Raw genomic sequence first — 17,869 nt, forward strand, 5'->3', positions numbered from 1 at the left:
TTCCAGCCAAGTGATCAAGGACATCATCGGTCATAAGTCAGCTTGATAGGAGGTGCCCTTGCTGGACATAATGTGATGAAAATAGCATTCTATCTCTGCGATCGTCTTCACAAAAATCTATCACCCCAGCCTAATCATGAGAAGAACATCAGATAAATTCCAACAGAAGGACAATTCTATAATACACCTGACCATTATCCTTAAAAAATGGCAGAGTCATCAAAAACAAGGCAAGTCTGAGTAACTTCTACAGCCAAGAGGAGATTAAAGAGACATATCAACTAAACAGAAAATAGTAAGTACCCTGGCTGGGATCCTGGAACAGAAAAAGGACATCAGGGAAACACTAAGGAAATCTAAATAAAGTATGGACTCTATTCAATAATAATGTAGCAACACTGGTTCACCCACTGGAACAAATGTTTCATAGTAAGATGTTAACTGCAGGAGAAATTTATATATACGGAGGGAATTTGGAAGTGCTCCAAACTATCTATTCAATTTTCCTATAAATCTAAAACTAAAGAATAAAATCAATTAATTTTAAAAAAAATCATGTGGAGGCAAAAAATTAAAAAAACAAAAACACAAAAAAGTGTTCAGTGCCCCTGCTCTTCCTAGGGTTATTTGAAAAAACAAATAACTAAAAAAAAAAGAAAGAAAGAAAAAACACCTTAGCCACTTTGGACTAGCAGTTCTTGTGAGAGACCTAATAACAGCACGACTGTTTACCACTATTTTAAGCCCAGTGAGTGAAAGTCGCTCAGTCGTGTCTGACTCTTTGCAACCCCATGGGATTCTCCAGGCCAGAATACTGGAGTGGGTTGCCATTCCCTTCTCCATGGGATCTTCCCAACCCAGGGATCGAACCCAGGCCACCTGCATTGCAGGCGGATTCTTTACCAGCTGAGCCACAGGGGAAGTCCTTAAGCCCAGTACATTATTACATATTACCATCAGGAGAAATAAATAATCCCTACTCGGTAGGAAGGATAGGTATTCCTTAGTCCACCCAGGACTTCACGTGTTCCTAGTCATTTCCCAGCTTCCCTGTAGATCGACTGGGGCCATGGTGACTGATCCCATCTAGCCAATGGAATGTGAGTGACAGTGATGGCACCTCTTGGCCAAGCAAGTGAAACACAGGTGTGCCTCCACGTCCCGCTTTCTCCTTGGAAGTCGATCTTGGAAGTTTTGGTGTTACTACAGATGGAGGTGGCCACTGGATCCCAATAAGACTTCAGCAGGTTGAGAAAGAAACCTTTAGTGTGTTAAACTGCTGAGATTCAGGGTTTATCTGCTGAAATGGCCATAGTAACTTGTCTTAAATGACCCATGGATTGCATCTCACAATGAAATGTTCCTTCCCTTCTGAAAGTTGTCAATCATAACACTTCCCGTATTTCCAAATATTGCACTTACCACAGGCGATGGTCCAATAAACCAAAGAATCTGGAGTCTGGTACAGGATTCGGTAAGGAGCGACCCGGGCACTGGAGTCCAACACGACATCAAGGGTGCCCACCAAGAGGCCTGAGGACAGAAAGCGGGGAGAAAAGTTTAAGGGTCTCCTCCAAATTCCCAGAGGCAGCAGTGTGGATACACCCCTTCTGGTGGGCCTGTCAACAAACCCTCTCCCACCACGTCCCATCTGGACAAAATTTTCCTCTAGGGTGCATATGCTGGAAGACAGCGCTGGTTTCCAAAACAAAACCAACAGAGCTCCTACCTCAGTCCCTGACACATGGTGGTACTGATACTTGACACCTGTTTCAAACTAAAAAGTAAGGTATGAAGCACTGATATTCTGGGGTCTTTGCTTTACCATCATTACAAACGTGTGTAGTTTTTCCCCTTCTTCATCCTGCAAACAAATCCTTAATTTAAGTAACCTAACAAAACCACAAGAACCAGTCATGTACATCTGAGTCCATGTGCTAGGCAGCCCCACGTGTTATTTTCATAATAATATTTCTCACCTTTCTTTTGTATTGAACAGGTACAGTTCAGCTCAGCAAACAATAAAAGACTACTATACGCAAGGTGGGGCTTCCCTGATGGCTCAGACAGTAAAGAATCTGCCTGCAATGCAGGAGACCGGGTTTGATCCTTGGGTTGGGAAGATCCCCTGGAGAAGGGAATGGCAACCTACTACAGTATTCTTGCCTGGAGAATTCCATGGACAAAGGAGTCTGGTGGGCCACAGTCCACGCAGTCATGGAGTCGGACACGACTGAGCAACTAACACTTTCACACTTTCAGATGCAAAGCAGACCCAGTGGGCATGAAGCTGAATAAGACAAGAGTCCCTAAGACATGTATAATCCAGTCAGGGTGAGGGCCAGGCAGTATATTAGGGCTGCGTTTAGGAGTGAAAGGGCTGTGAAGCAAGCATTTCCCCCATCTCAAAGGCAAAGTCCTTTGCTATTCATCACATGGTGATTAAAAACAACTTGGAGATGGAACTGATGGTAGTCGAGGCAGTGAGGGGAAAGTAAAAGGCCCCAGCCTTCCTTGTCCTGCCACGGTTGCAAATAATTAGGATACAGGAAGCACCAAGCCCAGTGCCTGCCCCCTGACCCCGACTCCTCATGAAGTTCTACTGAATCTGAACCACGGGTTCTTATGAAACTGTCACCACCTGTCTCCTGATGCGTTGTCTTCCAGTAACATCTTAAGGCTTGGCTCCGTCCCTCCTGAATAATACCGTAATATGCATGATGGTACTGACATCGCTTCCTTCTGCTCTGCCAGCCTGGAGTCAAGTGACCTAGTGTTCAGAAGAGCTCCCTCCTGGTCTGAGTCACAGGGACAGGCCGTTGAGTTTCTGGTGGCTTTCACCCCCTAATTAATAAAGTGGCCGTAATAGCCCTTGCCTGCCCGAACTTGAGGTATTAAGCAAGAAACCTTGGGGAGGTTTACACGGGGAAGCCCCACAGCTGTCCTTTCCGTCTCTGTCCATAGTCAGGAGTCCACCTAGGTTCACTGCGAACTACAGTGATCACTAGCTGATCTGCATACACCAGGAGCAACATGCTTTCACTAAGAAAGTGAAAGTGAAGTCGCTCAGTCATGTCCAACGCTTTGCGACCCTGTGGACTGTAGCCTGCCAGGCTCCTCTGTCCATGGGATTTTCCAGGCAAGAATATTGGAGTGGGTTGCCATCTTCTTCTCCAGGGGAATCTTCCCAACCCAGGGATCAAACTTGGGTTTCCCGCATTGCAGGCAGACTCCTTACCATCTGAGCCACAGGGAAGCCCACACTTTCACTAAAGGGTAAATGAATTCATGTGTTTGCTCTGGCTTGTATGAAATACATCAAAAATCAAGTCTTTAGTGTCTGCAGAGTTTTCCGAGGAGTCATTTTCCATAGAATATCACACGTGTGCATTTTTGTTCTCTACTGTGACTAGAATTTACTGCAGACCTCTAATTACTCTTCAATTATCCGCAGATGGGAGAGTGTATTATAGGAAAAGCAAGGAGCGCCAGCTAAACTGGATTGCGCTCTATGTTAACTAGAATCACATGTGATCCAGAAATACAAGTCCATCGCTCATAATAGGCAAGCGTTGGTAATACTTCTCCTTTCCTAGAATCCAAATACTGGAAGTGGCACGTCCGTTGTTTCACAGTCAAGGATGAGCCTCTGTGGTTCGTGTGTGTGTTAGTCACTCAGTCATGTCGGACTCTGAGCCTCTGTGGTTCGTGTGTGTGTTAGTCACTCAGTCATGTCGGACTCTTTGTGACTCCACGGACTGTAGCCCACCAGGCTCCTCTGTCTATGGGATTCTCCAGGCAAGACTACTGGAGTGAGGTGCCATTCCCTTCTTGACCACGGGATGTTCTTGACCCAGGGATCAAACCTGCATCTCCTGACTTGTAGGCGGATTCTTTACTGTCTGAGCCAGTAGGGAAGCCCAGCCTCTGTGGTTTAACGAGCCTCTAAGAGAGCGTCACAGTAGATAAAGATTCTTCCAAGGGCAGGCAGAGCAGTCCACTGAGGAAGTCCGGGTTCTTGAGCTCTTCAGTCCTGGCTGGGCCACCTCCCAGACCCTGCCCCTCCAAGCCTCAGGTTCCCCGTCCTTAATGTCTCACTAGTCCTGTACTCTGTGACACCAAGGAGAGACGACCTCTGAAAACGTCCAATCCCATCCCCATGTCCTGACCACAAATGTCCCTAACTATAAATCATCTATGCCATCCACTATTCTAATAAAAAACCCTCTGGTATCACTCAGAGGGAAAGAAAATTGAGTGGCCTTCAAGGGAATGCCAGTGGAGTGAGGGCTTCTGATTAAATGCCAGCTTACCAACTGTGTGTGTGCATTCACAACTGGCACTACCAATTCCATGCAGATTTAGATGAACACTAACAGGCACATCGTCTTTCCCTGGTGGCTCAGATGGTAAAGAACCTGCCTGCAGTGCAACAGACCCGGGTTCGATCCCTGGGTCAGGAAGATCCCCTGGAGGAGAGCACGGCAACCCACTCCAGTATTTTTGCCTGGAGAATCCCACGGGCAGAGAAGAGCCTGGCAGGCTACAGTCCACGAGATCACAAGAGTCAGACACGACTTACTGACTAACACTTTCACTTAACAGGCACATCCATATCTACTGGCCCCTGCTTGCCGCCAACTAGAGAAAAATCCATGAAGCAATGAAGACCTAGCATAGCCAAAAATAAATAAATAAAATTATTAAAAAGAAAAAGAAATGAATAAAAAATTTAAAAATATTCATTCACTTGGTAACACTGACCAGGATTTTCCCTCCACTTGGGATAGTGTACCTGTCCATCAATGCCCAACTCCCACCACCCTAAATGACAAACTCCTAATTCTCTCACTCCACCTCTTTCTAACCTGATCTCCCTCTGAGTTCTGCTCCTGTAATACCTATTGCATTTATTTAAAATCAGTTGCACATTTTGCCTTGTTCCATTTCTTCTCCTCTTTCCAGGCTGGGAGCTCCATGTCAACAAGGTCTGATGGATCGCTTTGGGCCCCTAGACCCCGAACGTTGCTTGGAGCACGGTAAGACCTAAACACATGTCTGATGAAAGGACAAGTTATGTATTTTTAGAAGACTTAAATCATAAATATTTACCGTGCTGCCTAAATTGTATTGAGACAAGGAGTCAAGACTCTGGAAAAGAGAAAACACTGCTTCTGCACTCTATGTCCACACAGAACACTAGATAATGGGAAATATGAAATCTAGTCTAGAGCATCCCCTCTCCAAAAGCAGTAATCAGGATTTTCTTAGAAGTCTTATTACTCATCCCTCTGAAATGGCTGTCAAAATACTGAGCCTTTCATCATTTCCCACACAAAGCACTGTTTTAGCAGCTGTTCTACTCAGCTATTTCTGGTGTTAAACAATCTTTGATCGCCTGAGATAACTAAGTCAAATTATGGCCCTCAAAATAACTCTTCTCTGCATCTACCTATTACATTAGCTCGAGGGCATCTTATAACATTAAAGTGCTGTTTTCAAGGAGATTCAGAAAACACTCTGCAAAACTGGTACCTTTAGGCCTCCCCCCGCTGTGTGCACTATGCAATGCAGACAAGAGGCATTTCCACTCCTGGGCAGCCTCTTGCCCTTCAGAGGGAGGGATGTGTCAGGGGAGGGTGCGAAACCCACAGATGTGCCCGTGGCAAAAATCAATTCATCTACTGATGACCTGGGATAATTTAATGTCAAAGTGGACAAGATTTACAGCTCTCTCGGCCTCCCTCTATTCATTCCCTCAGCCTTCTGGCCTGTCAAAGACAGAGTCCTACAAAGACCCTGCTGGAGCAGTCTGGGGAATGGGCTGGCTGCTGATACGGAAGCTACAATAGCACCTGCTAGGGAGTTCCCTGGCGGTCCAGCGGTTAGCACTCAGTGCTTTCACTGTTGTTGCCCCAGGTTCAATCCCTGGTCGGGAAACTAAAATCCCGCAAGCCACCCAGCACAATCAAAAATAAGAAGAACAGTATCCACTCAAAAGAGTGCCCAGTATGTACTGAGCACCACTGTTTCATGAAATATTTCAAAAAGACAGAAAAACCCTGAAAATTACAAAATACATATCCCACCACTCCGATGTTAACAACTGGTCTTATCTGCTTAAGATTTTTTTGATGTCAATCTTTCTTAAAGTGTTTATTGATTTTTTTACAATATTGCTTGCTTTATGCTTTGCTGGTTGGTTGGTTTTTGCCTGGAAGCATGTGGGATCTCAGCTCCCCCACCAGGAGTCAAACCCCTTGCACTGGAACACCTGACCACTAGGGAAGTCCCTGGTTTTTTGTTTGTTTGTTTGTTTTTTTAAAGAAAACATCACATATCCAGCAAAGCTCCCCTCTTCGTGTTCCCTTCAATCCTATTTTCCTCCCCATTCACCACCCTCCAGTATTTTTCCGTGCCCCCCCCCCGGAGGGGGCACCCAAACCCCTCCAGTATTTTTACTCTTCCCATCCATGTCCTTATACTTTTATTGGCCCTCATGTATACACATGAATCTATCAATAATTTAGCACGGATGTACATTTAAAAATTTACATTAATGATAGAGTTGATATTTTTCTGCAATCTTTTTTTTACCCAATGATATGTTTGTAAAAATTAACCAGGTTATTCTTATAAATCTGATTCATTCATTTTGAATATTGTGTAATAGTCTGCTGTTTAAATACACTGTAACTTACCTATTCTCCTAATAAAGAACATTTGGGTTTATCTTTTTTTTTTTTTGGCTATAATGGGCACTGTAGTCATTCTCTGTACATGATCCTTAAGTATGTAAGCACTTTCTTTAAAATGAAATTGTTGGGTCATAGGCCACGTGTCTGTTGAAACCTTATTAGTTATTACAAAACTGCTTTCCAAAGTGACTGTGCCAATTTACACTCATACCAGGAAATTTACATTATACCAAGGAAGGGAGAAAATATCTGTTTATCCTTAATATCTCCAACACTTAGTATTATGAAATTTGTTTAAATTTTTCACCCATCTCAAGGGTGAGAAACAGTTTCTGTTCTTGGAATTTGCATTTTCTGATGATTAATGAGTTTGGGTATCTCTTCCCTGTTTATTGGTCATTCCAGTTCCCTATTCTGAGTCACTTACCTTTCCTACTGTGCTGACATTTGCTGAAATTTCTAGGTCAGAAATTCAGAGTTTACTATTTAGAGGCTTCCACTCATATATACACTGGATTTCAATTCACTTCAGCAAATACACCCAGATATTTTTAAAGCCAGAGAGACAATATACTCGGATTTACTTCTCTGTTGCATTTGGATTTGAAAGTGAAAGTGAAGTCGCTCAGTCGTGTCCGACTCTTTGCGACCCCACGGACTGTAGCCTACCAGGCTCCTCTGTCCATGGGATTTTCCAGGCAATAGTACTGGAGTGGATTGCCGTTTCCTTCTCCAGGGGATCTTCCCGACACAGGGATCGAACCCAAGTCTCCCACACTGTAGATAGACACTTAGCCGTCTGAGCCACCATCTCTGTATTTGTTCTATATAAATGCAAGACCTTGGGATCAGTATTTGCAAGGCCCTCTTTTTCCTTCCCATGTAAGTTTCTACAGGTCACAGGTGCCCATCTGTCCCTCTCCCGCTGCTGCCTCTATGTCACTGGTACCGAGCATGTATGTCTTAGCACTTAGGTTGACTGTGATAATAGGCAGAAAGCACTTAACCAATAACAAGGCTTCCCTGGTGGCTCAGATGGTAAAGAATCTGCCTGCAATGCAGGAGACCCCAGTTCCATCCCTGGGTCGGGAAGATCCCCTGGAGAAGGAAATGGCTACCCACTCCAGTATTCTTGCCTGGGGAATCAATGGAAAAAGGAGCCTGGTCACAACTGAGAGACTTGCATGCACACACACACACACACACACACTTAAACAATTATCTAGAAGCAGCTGCTGATAGATACATGTATCAACACCAGCCACATCACAATTTTTACACTTCTCTGAATAAATCTCGTTTGCTTGTTTGTTTCTAAAGCCTTCGAGGCTTTGCCCAAGCTGTTTTACTTGATCTGGAATGCCTTTTTTTCTTCCTGGAAAATGTCTATTTCCCTCAATAACCAGGTCAAGTCACCTAAAGCATTTGTTTTACTCTTTTCACACACTCTCCCCATCCTCTCAACACTTCCAAATCTCCTAACAATTAACTACTCCCTTGCCTGTGATCTGCTAACCACTTTGCACTTCACATTACTTAGGCAACTAACACACTGCTTCCGGGAAAAAAGTGGTTTCTTCCCACTGGGCTGTGAGTTCCTTGAGGCAGGCACAGCCTTATTTATCCTGGAATTCCCGAAGCCTGGAATAATGTCCCCCACATCGTGATGAATATTTACAAAATAGGCCACAAAGTTTTCAACCTGATGGACACTGGGAGAAACCAAGAATTATTTTCAGAGTTTATTCATTATCTGTCCCACAGGCCCCAATATAACAAGTTCTAGTAAACTGGCCATAAATAATTAAATTTGCCTATGAATCAGACAAGAAAAGGGGACCAAGACTTGAGAAAAAGGCTAGAAAATCCCATTGCAGAGAGTGAGCGGGGTGATACAGACCAAACTCAGATCTGAAACTGAAATTCATCATGGGAAATTAACTTCTCTAATTTCTGGAAGTAATCTGTCACTTTTTAATGAATACTGACAATGATCTGGAATGAAGTTGGATCAAGACTAGAGCTACTACTATTTAGGGAAAGAATTGTCTTTCCATTCTCCTACTTTTGGGAAGTAGTCCAGAGATTAGCAGTTGTTGCCAAAAAAACATAAGAAAACTCAAAGATTTAGTCAATTTCAACTGTTGCACCCCACACACAGGTTGGTAAACACTGTTTGCACTACCATACAGGCCAGGAGACCAAATGAAGGAACTGGCGTGTGTAGACAGCCTGGAAGGGAAAGGCTGGAATTGCCAGGTGAGTGTTGGTTCCCTACCTATACCTGCACCTGAGCTTGTAATGCCCCCAGTGTGATGGCCCACCTGGGCTATTGCAGGCCAGTCACAGTGGGTGAGAGAGAAATCCAGGCGATGGCTGGTCTCTGCCGAAGGAGGGACGGGTCCTGGAGGTTTAGCGGGGTGAGGTGGCTGCGGCTGGAGATGGAGACAATATGTTTCTCAGTGTCAACAACCTCAAAGACTCTAACAGCCTTTCTCAGACATGAGTACTGCTGGCTCAAAGACAGAGACCAGTCCAAAGCTGGGATTCTACTTTCAGCTCAGAACAGTCTGGGAGTGTTCTGTTTTCATAAATGTTGCTTATTTTCCAACTCCTCTAGCATATTTAGGTAGAAAACAGTTTCTCAACATGGTTCAAACCATGATTACTGGTAGAAACCGGCCACTCACGATTCTCCCCTCTCACCTACACTGCTGTGTCTCAGGACACAAGTCCAGCCAGGTGTATATCACAACTGCAGTGAAATAAGCAAGTCAGGAGCTTCCCAGGTGACTCAGGAGGTAAAGAATCTGCCTGCCAATGCAAGAGACACAGGAACCGCAGGCTGAATCTCTGGGTTGGGAAGATCCATCACAGGAGGAAATAGCAACCCACTTCAGTGTTTTTCCTGGAAAATTCCATAGACACAAGAGCCTGGCAAACTACAGTCCATACGGTCGTAAACAGTCAGACACGACTGAGCAGAACAGCAGGACGAGTTACTAGAGGGAAGGGAGCCCATCCACACACACACACACACACACACACACACACACACACACACACATGACCTTTTGACCATTTGTGGAAAGATGAATTAATGAGAATTCTGCTAATGGAGGAAATACATTGCTGATTCTGTCAATTAGGACAGTACTTTATTCCTGGTAAGAATCAGTTTGTTTCTGGTTTCCAGTATGTTGCGGACTGAGACTTTTGTAAAGTACAGAGCCCGTGAAATACTAAAATATAGCTACAGAATATAAAAAGAGACAAAATACAAACCTCCGGTTTTTTCATTATTTAACAGACAAATGGCTCTAGCTTTCTAAATGCTTAATCTCAATTTCTATTCTTTAGTTCAAGGCAGCTGAAACAAAAAGGTTGCAAAACAGGCACTTTAAATAGCACTGCAGTGGTGAAGGGGAGGCTGGAGGGTCTATGTTTATTAGAATCACGTATAAAGAGTACATTTAATTCTATAACTTTTTATTTGGGAAATGAAAAAAAGTTATCGCTCTGCCACTGCAAACTAAAATAAAATTGCACAAAATCATTTCTCACTTGAAAGCAAGAATGTGCTATGTGCTAAGTTGCTTCAGTCGTGTCCGAATCTGTGTAACCAGACAGACTGTAGCCGGCCAGGCTCCTCTGTCCATGGGATTCTCCAGGCAAGAAGACTGGAGTGGGTTTCCATGTTCGAACCTGCGTCTCTTACATCTCCTACACTGGCAGGCGGGTTCTTTACCACTAGCACCACCTGGGAAGCCCTAATACATGAATAAGGAAAGGCATGAGGTTTGTGTCCTACATTTATCTTAAGGGGCCTGGGTTTAAAAGTGAGGAGAACCAGCCTGAAACTAACATATCGTATGTCAACTCTACTTCAGTTTTTTAAAATAATAAACAATAAGTACAAGTGTGAAGGATCTCAACTAGCCGATTTGGAGGTCTCTGAAGAGACCGTTGACTCATTTTTTACCAAGAGGGGAGCAGGCTCGAGGGGATTGAATGATGAGGCTCAGAGAGGCGAGGCAACCCTTCTGCAGTGTTTCAAACTAATTCTGGATCGCAGGGTCTTTGCACCCAGAAAAGTTAGGGCTCAAAATATATGTTCATATTTGCCACAAAAGATAAAACACAGGCTGGTTTACAATTAAACAAACAGGACAGAAATCCGAAGTCGGAAGAGCATTTCGCCTGCGGAGCCTCTGTCAAGTAGCCAATTAGTTCTGAGCTGCTCAAACCTCCCAAGCACCCTGGAAGGCCAAGTCTTACAGGAGTTGCTCCACTTCACCCTGCAGGCCAGTCTCTTAAAGTCACATGCACCTTCTTCTCCTGCAGAAAAGGGAGTGCAGGTGGAATTGATTTTTCCTTCTCTTCGGAGGTGGTGTCTGAGAAGGAACCGTTACAATATCTCTTTAATTCTGTACTTCACACGATCGCTGAGACCAATAACACAATTTGTGGGGCCCTGTGCAAAACGAAATGCAGGCACTCTATGTCAAAAATTCTTAGGAATTCCTAGACAGCCACAGTGGAACAGTAAACCAAGCCCTGGGCCCTTCTAAGGGTGGGTCCCTGTGCACCAGCGTGGACCACACATCCAGGGAGCGGTCCTGACTCTGGCAGTGCAGTGGTGATGTCATCTCCACAGACAAGCTTGTTGTTCTCAGACTTTAATCAGGGATTCAGGTCTACTCTGATCTAGACCAATGAGGACCATGGACTGGATTTATTCAGAAGCACCTGAGGCACCTGGGTGATCCAATTCCTCAAATAAGCTCTCAACCCAGGAAGAGGAAGATAGATGCATATTCATGATTTTATATGATGGGAAGGTATACTGATTCTCATCCTGTCTACAGAAGTAGGTCTAAATACCTGAAACTGATGAGTCAAGGTCAGCCAAGGTCAGGCATGAGAGCAAGGGTGCAGGAGTCCTTTTGGTGCTGGTGAGAAGCCCACTGCTTCTAAGAGACAAGCCACACCCACCACCTCGAGGAAACCTGAGTATGATGGTCCCAGGACCCCTTCTGTCAGGTGGGCTGAATTTGCAGAAGCCACTTACTGTCCCAAAACAACAGCCCACTTTCCTCCTAATACAGCAAACCTTTTCTCCACAGTGAAATAATATCACGTCCCTGGTGGCTGTGCAGTAAAGAATCTGCCTGCCAGTGCAGGAGACAACGGTTTGATCCCTGGGACGGGAAGACCACTTGGAGAAGGAAATGGAAACCTGCTCCAGTATTCTTGCCTCAAGAATTCCACGGACAGAGGGGCCTGGCAGTCTACATTCCATGGGGTCACAAAAGAGCTGGACACGACTTAGCAACTAAACAACAATAGAAATAGTTATGGATTTAAAATTACCTTCATAGTCAGTGATCTAGAATGTCTATATATATTACAGGACACCTAAATAATATTTAAACATTTAAAGTCATATCCTCAAATAATTACTTAATGAGATGGCAAAACATATTTAGTGTGCTATGTGAAAAAAAAACACAAAGCTCTAATGTTTGTCCTATGTGGTCTATATGTAACTGTCAAGTTACAAGTACAATATTGTCTATGCTATGAATTGTAGCATTTTTAAAGATTACAAAAACGAACATATTGGTGGATAAAACAATTTTACTTCCTTTTGTGTTGTTTAAAAGTTTCTAAAAGTTTCTCAAATGTACATTCAATATTTCTATGATATAAAAATTTTTTTTGTTTGTTTTCTCAATTACTTCCAACCTTCTATTTTGGGTTTTCTTTACTCAAAGAGAGATCCAGGCATCAAGTAAACAGATGGTTACTGTGTTTACATTAAAGCTGTTCCTTCACAACCACAGGTTAGTAATCTTGTTGCTAGGATGCAATATGCCAGCTAGGGGTCAATATTGGAATGAACGGCATTCTCAAAACACACTCCTTGGACAGGGGTCTGTCCTTTTAGACACTTTTTTTAAACTACATTTTTTTTCCCTTTAGTATATAAAGTCCAGAATACAACAAACTGATACATATTCATACACATGAGGCTTAACTCAGTTGTAGTGACTAGGTGTTTCACAACTAGCTTATCTTAAATCAGATTATAGTCCTAAATTTAAAACCATAAAAGTTAAATGAATGAAATTAGTTTCGCTACTTTCATCACTGAGTATTCATTATATTTTAAGCATCCCCACAAGCAAGGCAAACAATCAGGCAATATGTGTTTATACCTACACAAGAAATGGCTGGAAGGATCAAACTGTTTATAATGGTTCTCTTTGGAGAATGAGAGCAGTATGAAGAGATGCTCCACAGGGGAGGAACGAGGACTTCTTTTTCGACTATTAGAACTGTATTTTTCAAAGTAATAATTATGCTGTGGGAACTCTACTTTGTAAAACTTTGTACTCATAATTATTGACAATGCACATATATTATAATAAAGCTATAATAAAAGAATAAAGGAATATAAAATATCATGATGAAAATCCTGCCTTAAGACTTCACAAAAGATGTGACTGTAACCAATCAGCTTCTGTTATTTTGTCCTGGCTCTCCTTAGGATTCAGAGATGATGACCAGGGCAGGGCTTGAGTGTGACCTAAGTATGAGATGAGCCTGGCCGGTCCATCCCGCTCATCTTAAGGGAATCTGAGCTGAGACAGATTATGAGCAAAGCCAAGCAGTCACCGATGGAAGCTTAAAGAATTCCAGGCCAAGGAAAGGCAGCAAACAAGCCAGATGTCACAGAGGCAGAAACACTGAGCTAAAGAAAAGGTACAGAGCAGAGGCTGAGGAAGCCAGCTAGCCTCAAGAGGAGAGAGCAGAAATGCAGAGGGCAGATGAGCAGGACCCAGGAGAGCGAGCTGAGGGGAAGGCGGGGAGCCGCTCCTTACTGTCACAGGCCTCCTATTGAGTCTCCATGCGTGGGTCCAGGTCATATGTATCCTGGCAAGGAATCCAGGTACCCGAGGTAACCTGAGTCTCTGGTCCTTGTAAACTAAAACCCTAACTCCATCTGGCTCCATCTAAGACAGACTTTGAATAAATGTTTTCTGTACGACAGCAAGGCAAGAGTTATATAAGAAAATGTCAAGGCATTAACAGCAGTTTAATAATACGCTATCCAGCTGTGCATCCAAATATTCCAGAACAGATAAAAATAGCGGCTGCAGAACTGCAATTAAAACAGTCAGGCTATTTACGGGGGGAGGTACAGTAGCAGCCTGGCTCCATCACTGGACATTTTGTCTTGACTTTTTCACTTTGAGAGCATCCAACTCCACCCACAAGCCCTCTTCAGAAGAATCCCGGTTATAGCTTAGCCTCAAGTCACCTGGACAAGACTAAGGGCTATTTCACAGAGACATTTCAGTTTGTGATGGATCAAGTGAAAGTAATCTTCACTTCACCTGAGGTCCAGATAAAGCTTTAAAGAGAAAACCGAGCTGGGAGGACTGGAAAATAAACAGAACATCACGGCACCAGAACATCTCCCACCAACAAGTGGGAGAAGTCAGACCAACAAACCTGCCAACGATGATTTGACTTTGCAAAGCTGGGTGTTGTGCAGTGGCAAGTAATGCCCTTATTTCATCAGACTGTGTATTATGACCTGATGTATTTTTCAATATATGTAAATGACCTGCAAATGTAGGTGAGTCCCTTATGGAATATATTAAACCCAATTAAGATTTCTTCAGAAATAGTTCAAGGATGGCCTCAAAAGTCCTTATACATCTCTGAAAAATATCAATAATGGATGGCAAAAAAAAGTAAAAAGGATCACTGGCAATAAGAAAAACAGTGGATGGGGGTTGGAGGGCTTCTTTGCAAAGTGATTTCAAAGTCATTTCCAAGATCCTGTTCTTTTTTCACGCTATCAACCAGACATAATAGACACAGAGGAGGATGCAAACCAACTACGTAATTTTATCAGTGTCACTGGCTCACTGTATCTTCAGGCAGAGACTGAAGAGATACGAAAGGTAGGGGGAATTATTTTTTATATTATTATCTTATGCATGGGGAAAATGAAAGTAGTGAAAGTCAGGCTTTGTTTCCTTCACCCAGAATTACATCTTCTATGCCTAGCTTTTTAATCTCCAAGCAAAAATGACACACACACACAGATGTATACACACACGTCATATGCACACAGATATATGCACACACATTAACTGCACCATGCTCACTTAAAGCATGCCAACTCAAAATGAGCTTAGAGTTGCTATGTCTTCTGGCAGTCTTGATTCCAGCTTGTGATTCATCCAATCCAGCATTTTGCATAATGTGCTCCTCTACATACAAGTTAAATAAGCAAGGTGACAATTTACAGCCTTTTCATACTCCTTTCCTGATTCTGAACCAGTCTGTTGTTCCATGTATGGTTCTAACTCTTGCTTCTTGTCCTGCAGGGGTGGCTTTTTAAAAAAAAAAAATCTTCAAATCTGGATTTCTATTGTTGGATTTAATGAAACACAATATGCGATAAAAGATTAGGATTATATGAAAATCAGCATTTCAAAACTTTGAAAAAAGATAATCAATCACAGGCAGGATCTCCTTTTTTCAACCAATACGCTTTTTTGAAAACACTTAAAGAAGTTCCACCCTCTCTTCCTTAGATTCTTTTATTCAACCCTAAACATCCTGACTGGAAAGAATCAGCATATGTTCCCTGAAACCAGAAGATACAGACAGAAGATTTTGGCCCTAATTTTCTGTCACTTGTTTTGAGAGAGACAAGAGGGAGAAAGAGAAGGAAAGGGGAAAGTCCAAGTTTTAAAAAATTTCCAGTTGGAAATGAACAATATGGAAGATGCTTCTTCAAACTGCACAGGCTTCCTATTCCAGAGCTAGTACATAGATGATTCTAGAACGCTAATGACTCTTCCCTGATGCCTAATTCACCAGCCTTTATGCTTTACGACACGACTCTCCTTTCCCTGCTGTGACAATATCTCATTTACAGCTTGCAGACTAATTTCCCAGCAGTGTGTCAGCTACAACCAGAAATAGCAAGAAAGATACTGGACCCATGGTGCTGAGTGAGGCCAAGGCCCCGCTGAGAAGCAGGCAGAGTGAGGCATCCCAGCACAGCCCTTCCAGCTTCAGAACTTCTCCTTTGCTGGTTGAGGGCCAGGGCCTCTGAAATCTAGAACACAGATCAGGAAAACAGATCCTTTCCACGGCTCTGTCAAAGCATGAAGATTCTGTGAATGGCGGAGGCTTCATGCACTCGTTTTCCAATGGGTGCAGCTAGTGCCTTCTCTGAGACAGCAAAGCAGGGTTCAGGACGAGCTGGTGCCCAGCCCTCAACTCCCTGTCATGACAAGGCTTCCCAGGTGGTGCCCAGGAACAGTGACCCACGAGGGACAGCACACAGGCTCCTCAGCCCTGCAGGCGGCTGAGTGGGGCCTGACCCCATGTGTGCCGCATACACTGAAAGAAAGTGAAAAGTGAAAGTCACTCAGTGGTGTCTGCTGCTAAGCCGCTTCAGTCGTGTCCGACTCTGTGCAACCCCATAGACGGCAGCCCACCAGGATCCCCCGTCCCTGAGATTCTCCAGGCAAGAACACTGGAGTGGCTTGCCATTTCCTTCTCCAATGCATGAAAGTGAAAAGCGAAAGTGAAGTCGCTCAGTCCTGTCTGACTCTTCGCGACCCCCTGGACTGCAGCCTACCAGGCTCCTCCGTCCATGGGATTTTCCAGGCAAGAGTACTAGAGTGGGGTGCCATTGCCTTCTCCTCACTGGTGTCTGACCCTTTGCAATCCCATGGACTGTACCCTGCCAGGTTCCTCTGTCCATGGAATTCTCTAGGCCAGAATATTGGAGTTCCCCCCTCCAGGGGATCTTCCCAACCCAGGGATCAAAACCAGATCTCCCACACTGCAGGCGGATTCTTTACCATCTGAGCCATCAGGGAACCATTTCCTAAGTGTGCCTTGATGTGAAAATAGGTGGAAAGCTTTCGATTAGACTAAACAAAGCACAATAAACATTTCAGATTAATACCACATTACAAAATTTCTATACATTTAATTTTGATACATACTGACATCATTCAACTGAACTGATAGTATGGAGTTTTACAAGAATTTGCCTACAAAGTTATACTAAACATGCTCTATTTTATTTAAATGCTATGTACATATGTTTTCTTTTTTATAGGAAAATAGTACATCTGGCTATGTTCACTGTGTACATCGGGAGGTAACTCATGTGACATGCGCCTGATCTTTACTTCTCTTTGGGCTTGTTCTTGGAAAATTTTTATTAGGACAGAATGGACACTGAGGAAATGGGAGTCAGAGCCTCCATGTAACCAGTGCCTCCCCAGAAGGCCCAGTGAGTAAATGACCACAGTCACTAAATGCTTTCATAGTAAGCAAGCCAAATGATTAAGAAATTACCAATATACCTATTTCAAATAATTTCCAAAAAGTTCATCAGGGAAACCTCCTAGGGAAAAAAAAAAAAAACTAAGCGCTTTTAAATTTGTGAGAGTGCCAGGAATACAAGGGAAATGTTTAGATGGCATGGGTCTATCTCCTTGATGGGAATGGAAATGCTTCTAACATGGCAGGGCCCACACAGTGTTGTGCAAAGTAGTTGGAGGTGGTGGATTCAAGTTCCCACTTCCCCACTCACGAGCTGTGTGATTTCAGACAAGTCACTCGAACTCTCTGAGCTACAGTTAACTGCCACTAAGTCGGGGATCATTTATGTTCCCTGCCCATTTCCCAGGGTTGCTGGGTAAATTCAGGTAACATACTGTTCAAGGAAGATGACATTCTACATGAACTGTGGAGTATCTTGTCTATGTAATATATGCAGGATTTAAAAAAAAAGTTTAATTTTACAGCATGAAAGGGGCTGTAGATCACAGCTCTTCCATCTCCCATTACGAAGGAGACTAAGCAGTGGGTGAAAAAGTACTGGTGATGGTTATGTGCTGAATCTCAGTAAACAGTCATCATGGTTATGAGTGCCTACAAGAGGTGAAGCAATGAATACGGTCCCATTCCTGGAGGCACGGTTTCCATCTTTGTCATCATGAAACAGACACCAAGCCGCCGTGGAGATGAGGCTGGCCACTGGAAATATAACCGATCTCTGCTGTCTTTGAGGACCCAGCTGGGAAGCCAGAAGCAGCACATACAAACAGCAACCAGTA

General features: G+C 43.5%; 1 protein-coding gene across 1 annotated transcript in view; it reads right to left on the reverse strand.

Annotated features, from left to right (window-relative positions):
- Positions 1–17,869, reverse strand: part of TBC1D9 (TBC1 domain family member 9) — a 121,470-nt gene that overhangs the window by 64,850 nt on the left and 38,751 nt on the right. Inside the window, exon 2 of the mRNA XM_018061559.1 lies at positions 1,423–1,533. Coding sequence (XP_017917048.1) covers positions 1,423–1,533 — 111 coding nt within the window. The remainder of the gene's footprint in view (positions 1–1,422; positions 1,534–17,869) is intronic.

This window comes from Capra hircus, chromosome 17 (genome assembly GCF_001704415.2).
Source record: "Capra hircus breed San Clemente chromosome 17, ASM170441v1, whole genome shotgun sequence".
Classification (NCBI taxonomy): Eukaryota; Metazoa; Chordata; class Mammalia; order Artiodactyla; family Bovidae; genus Capra; species Capra hircus.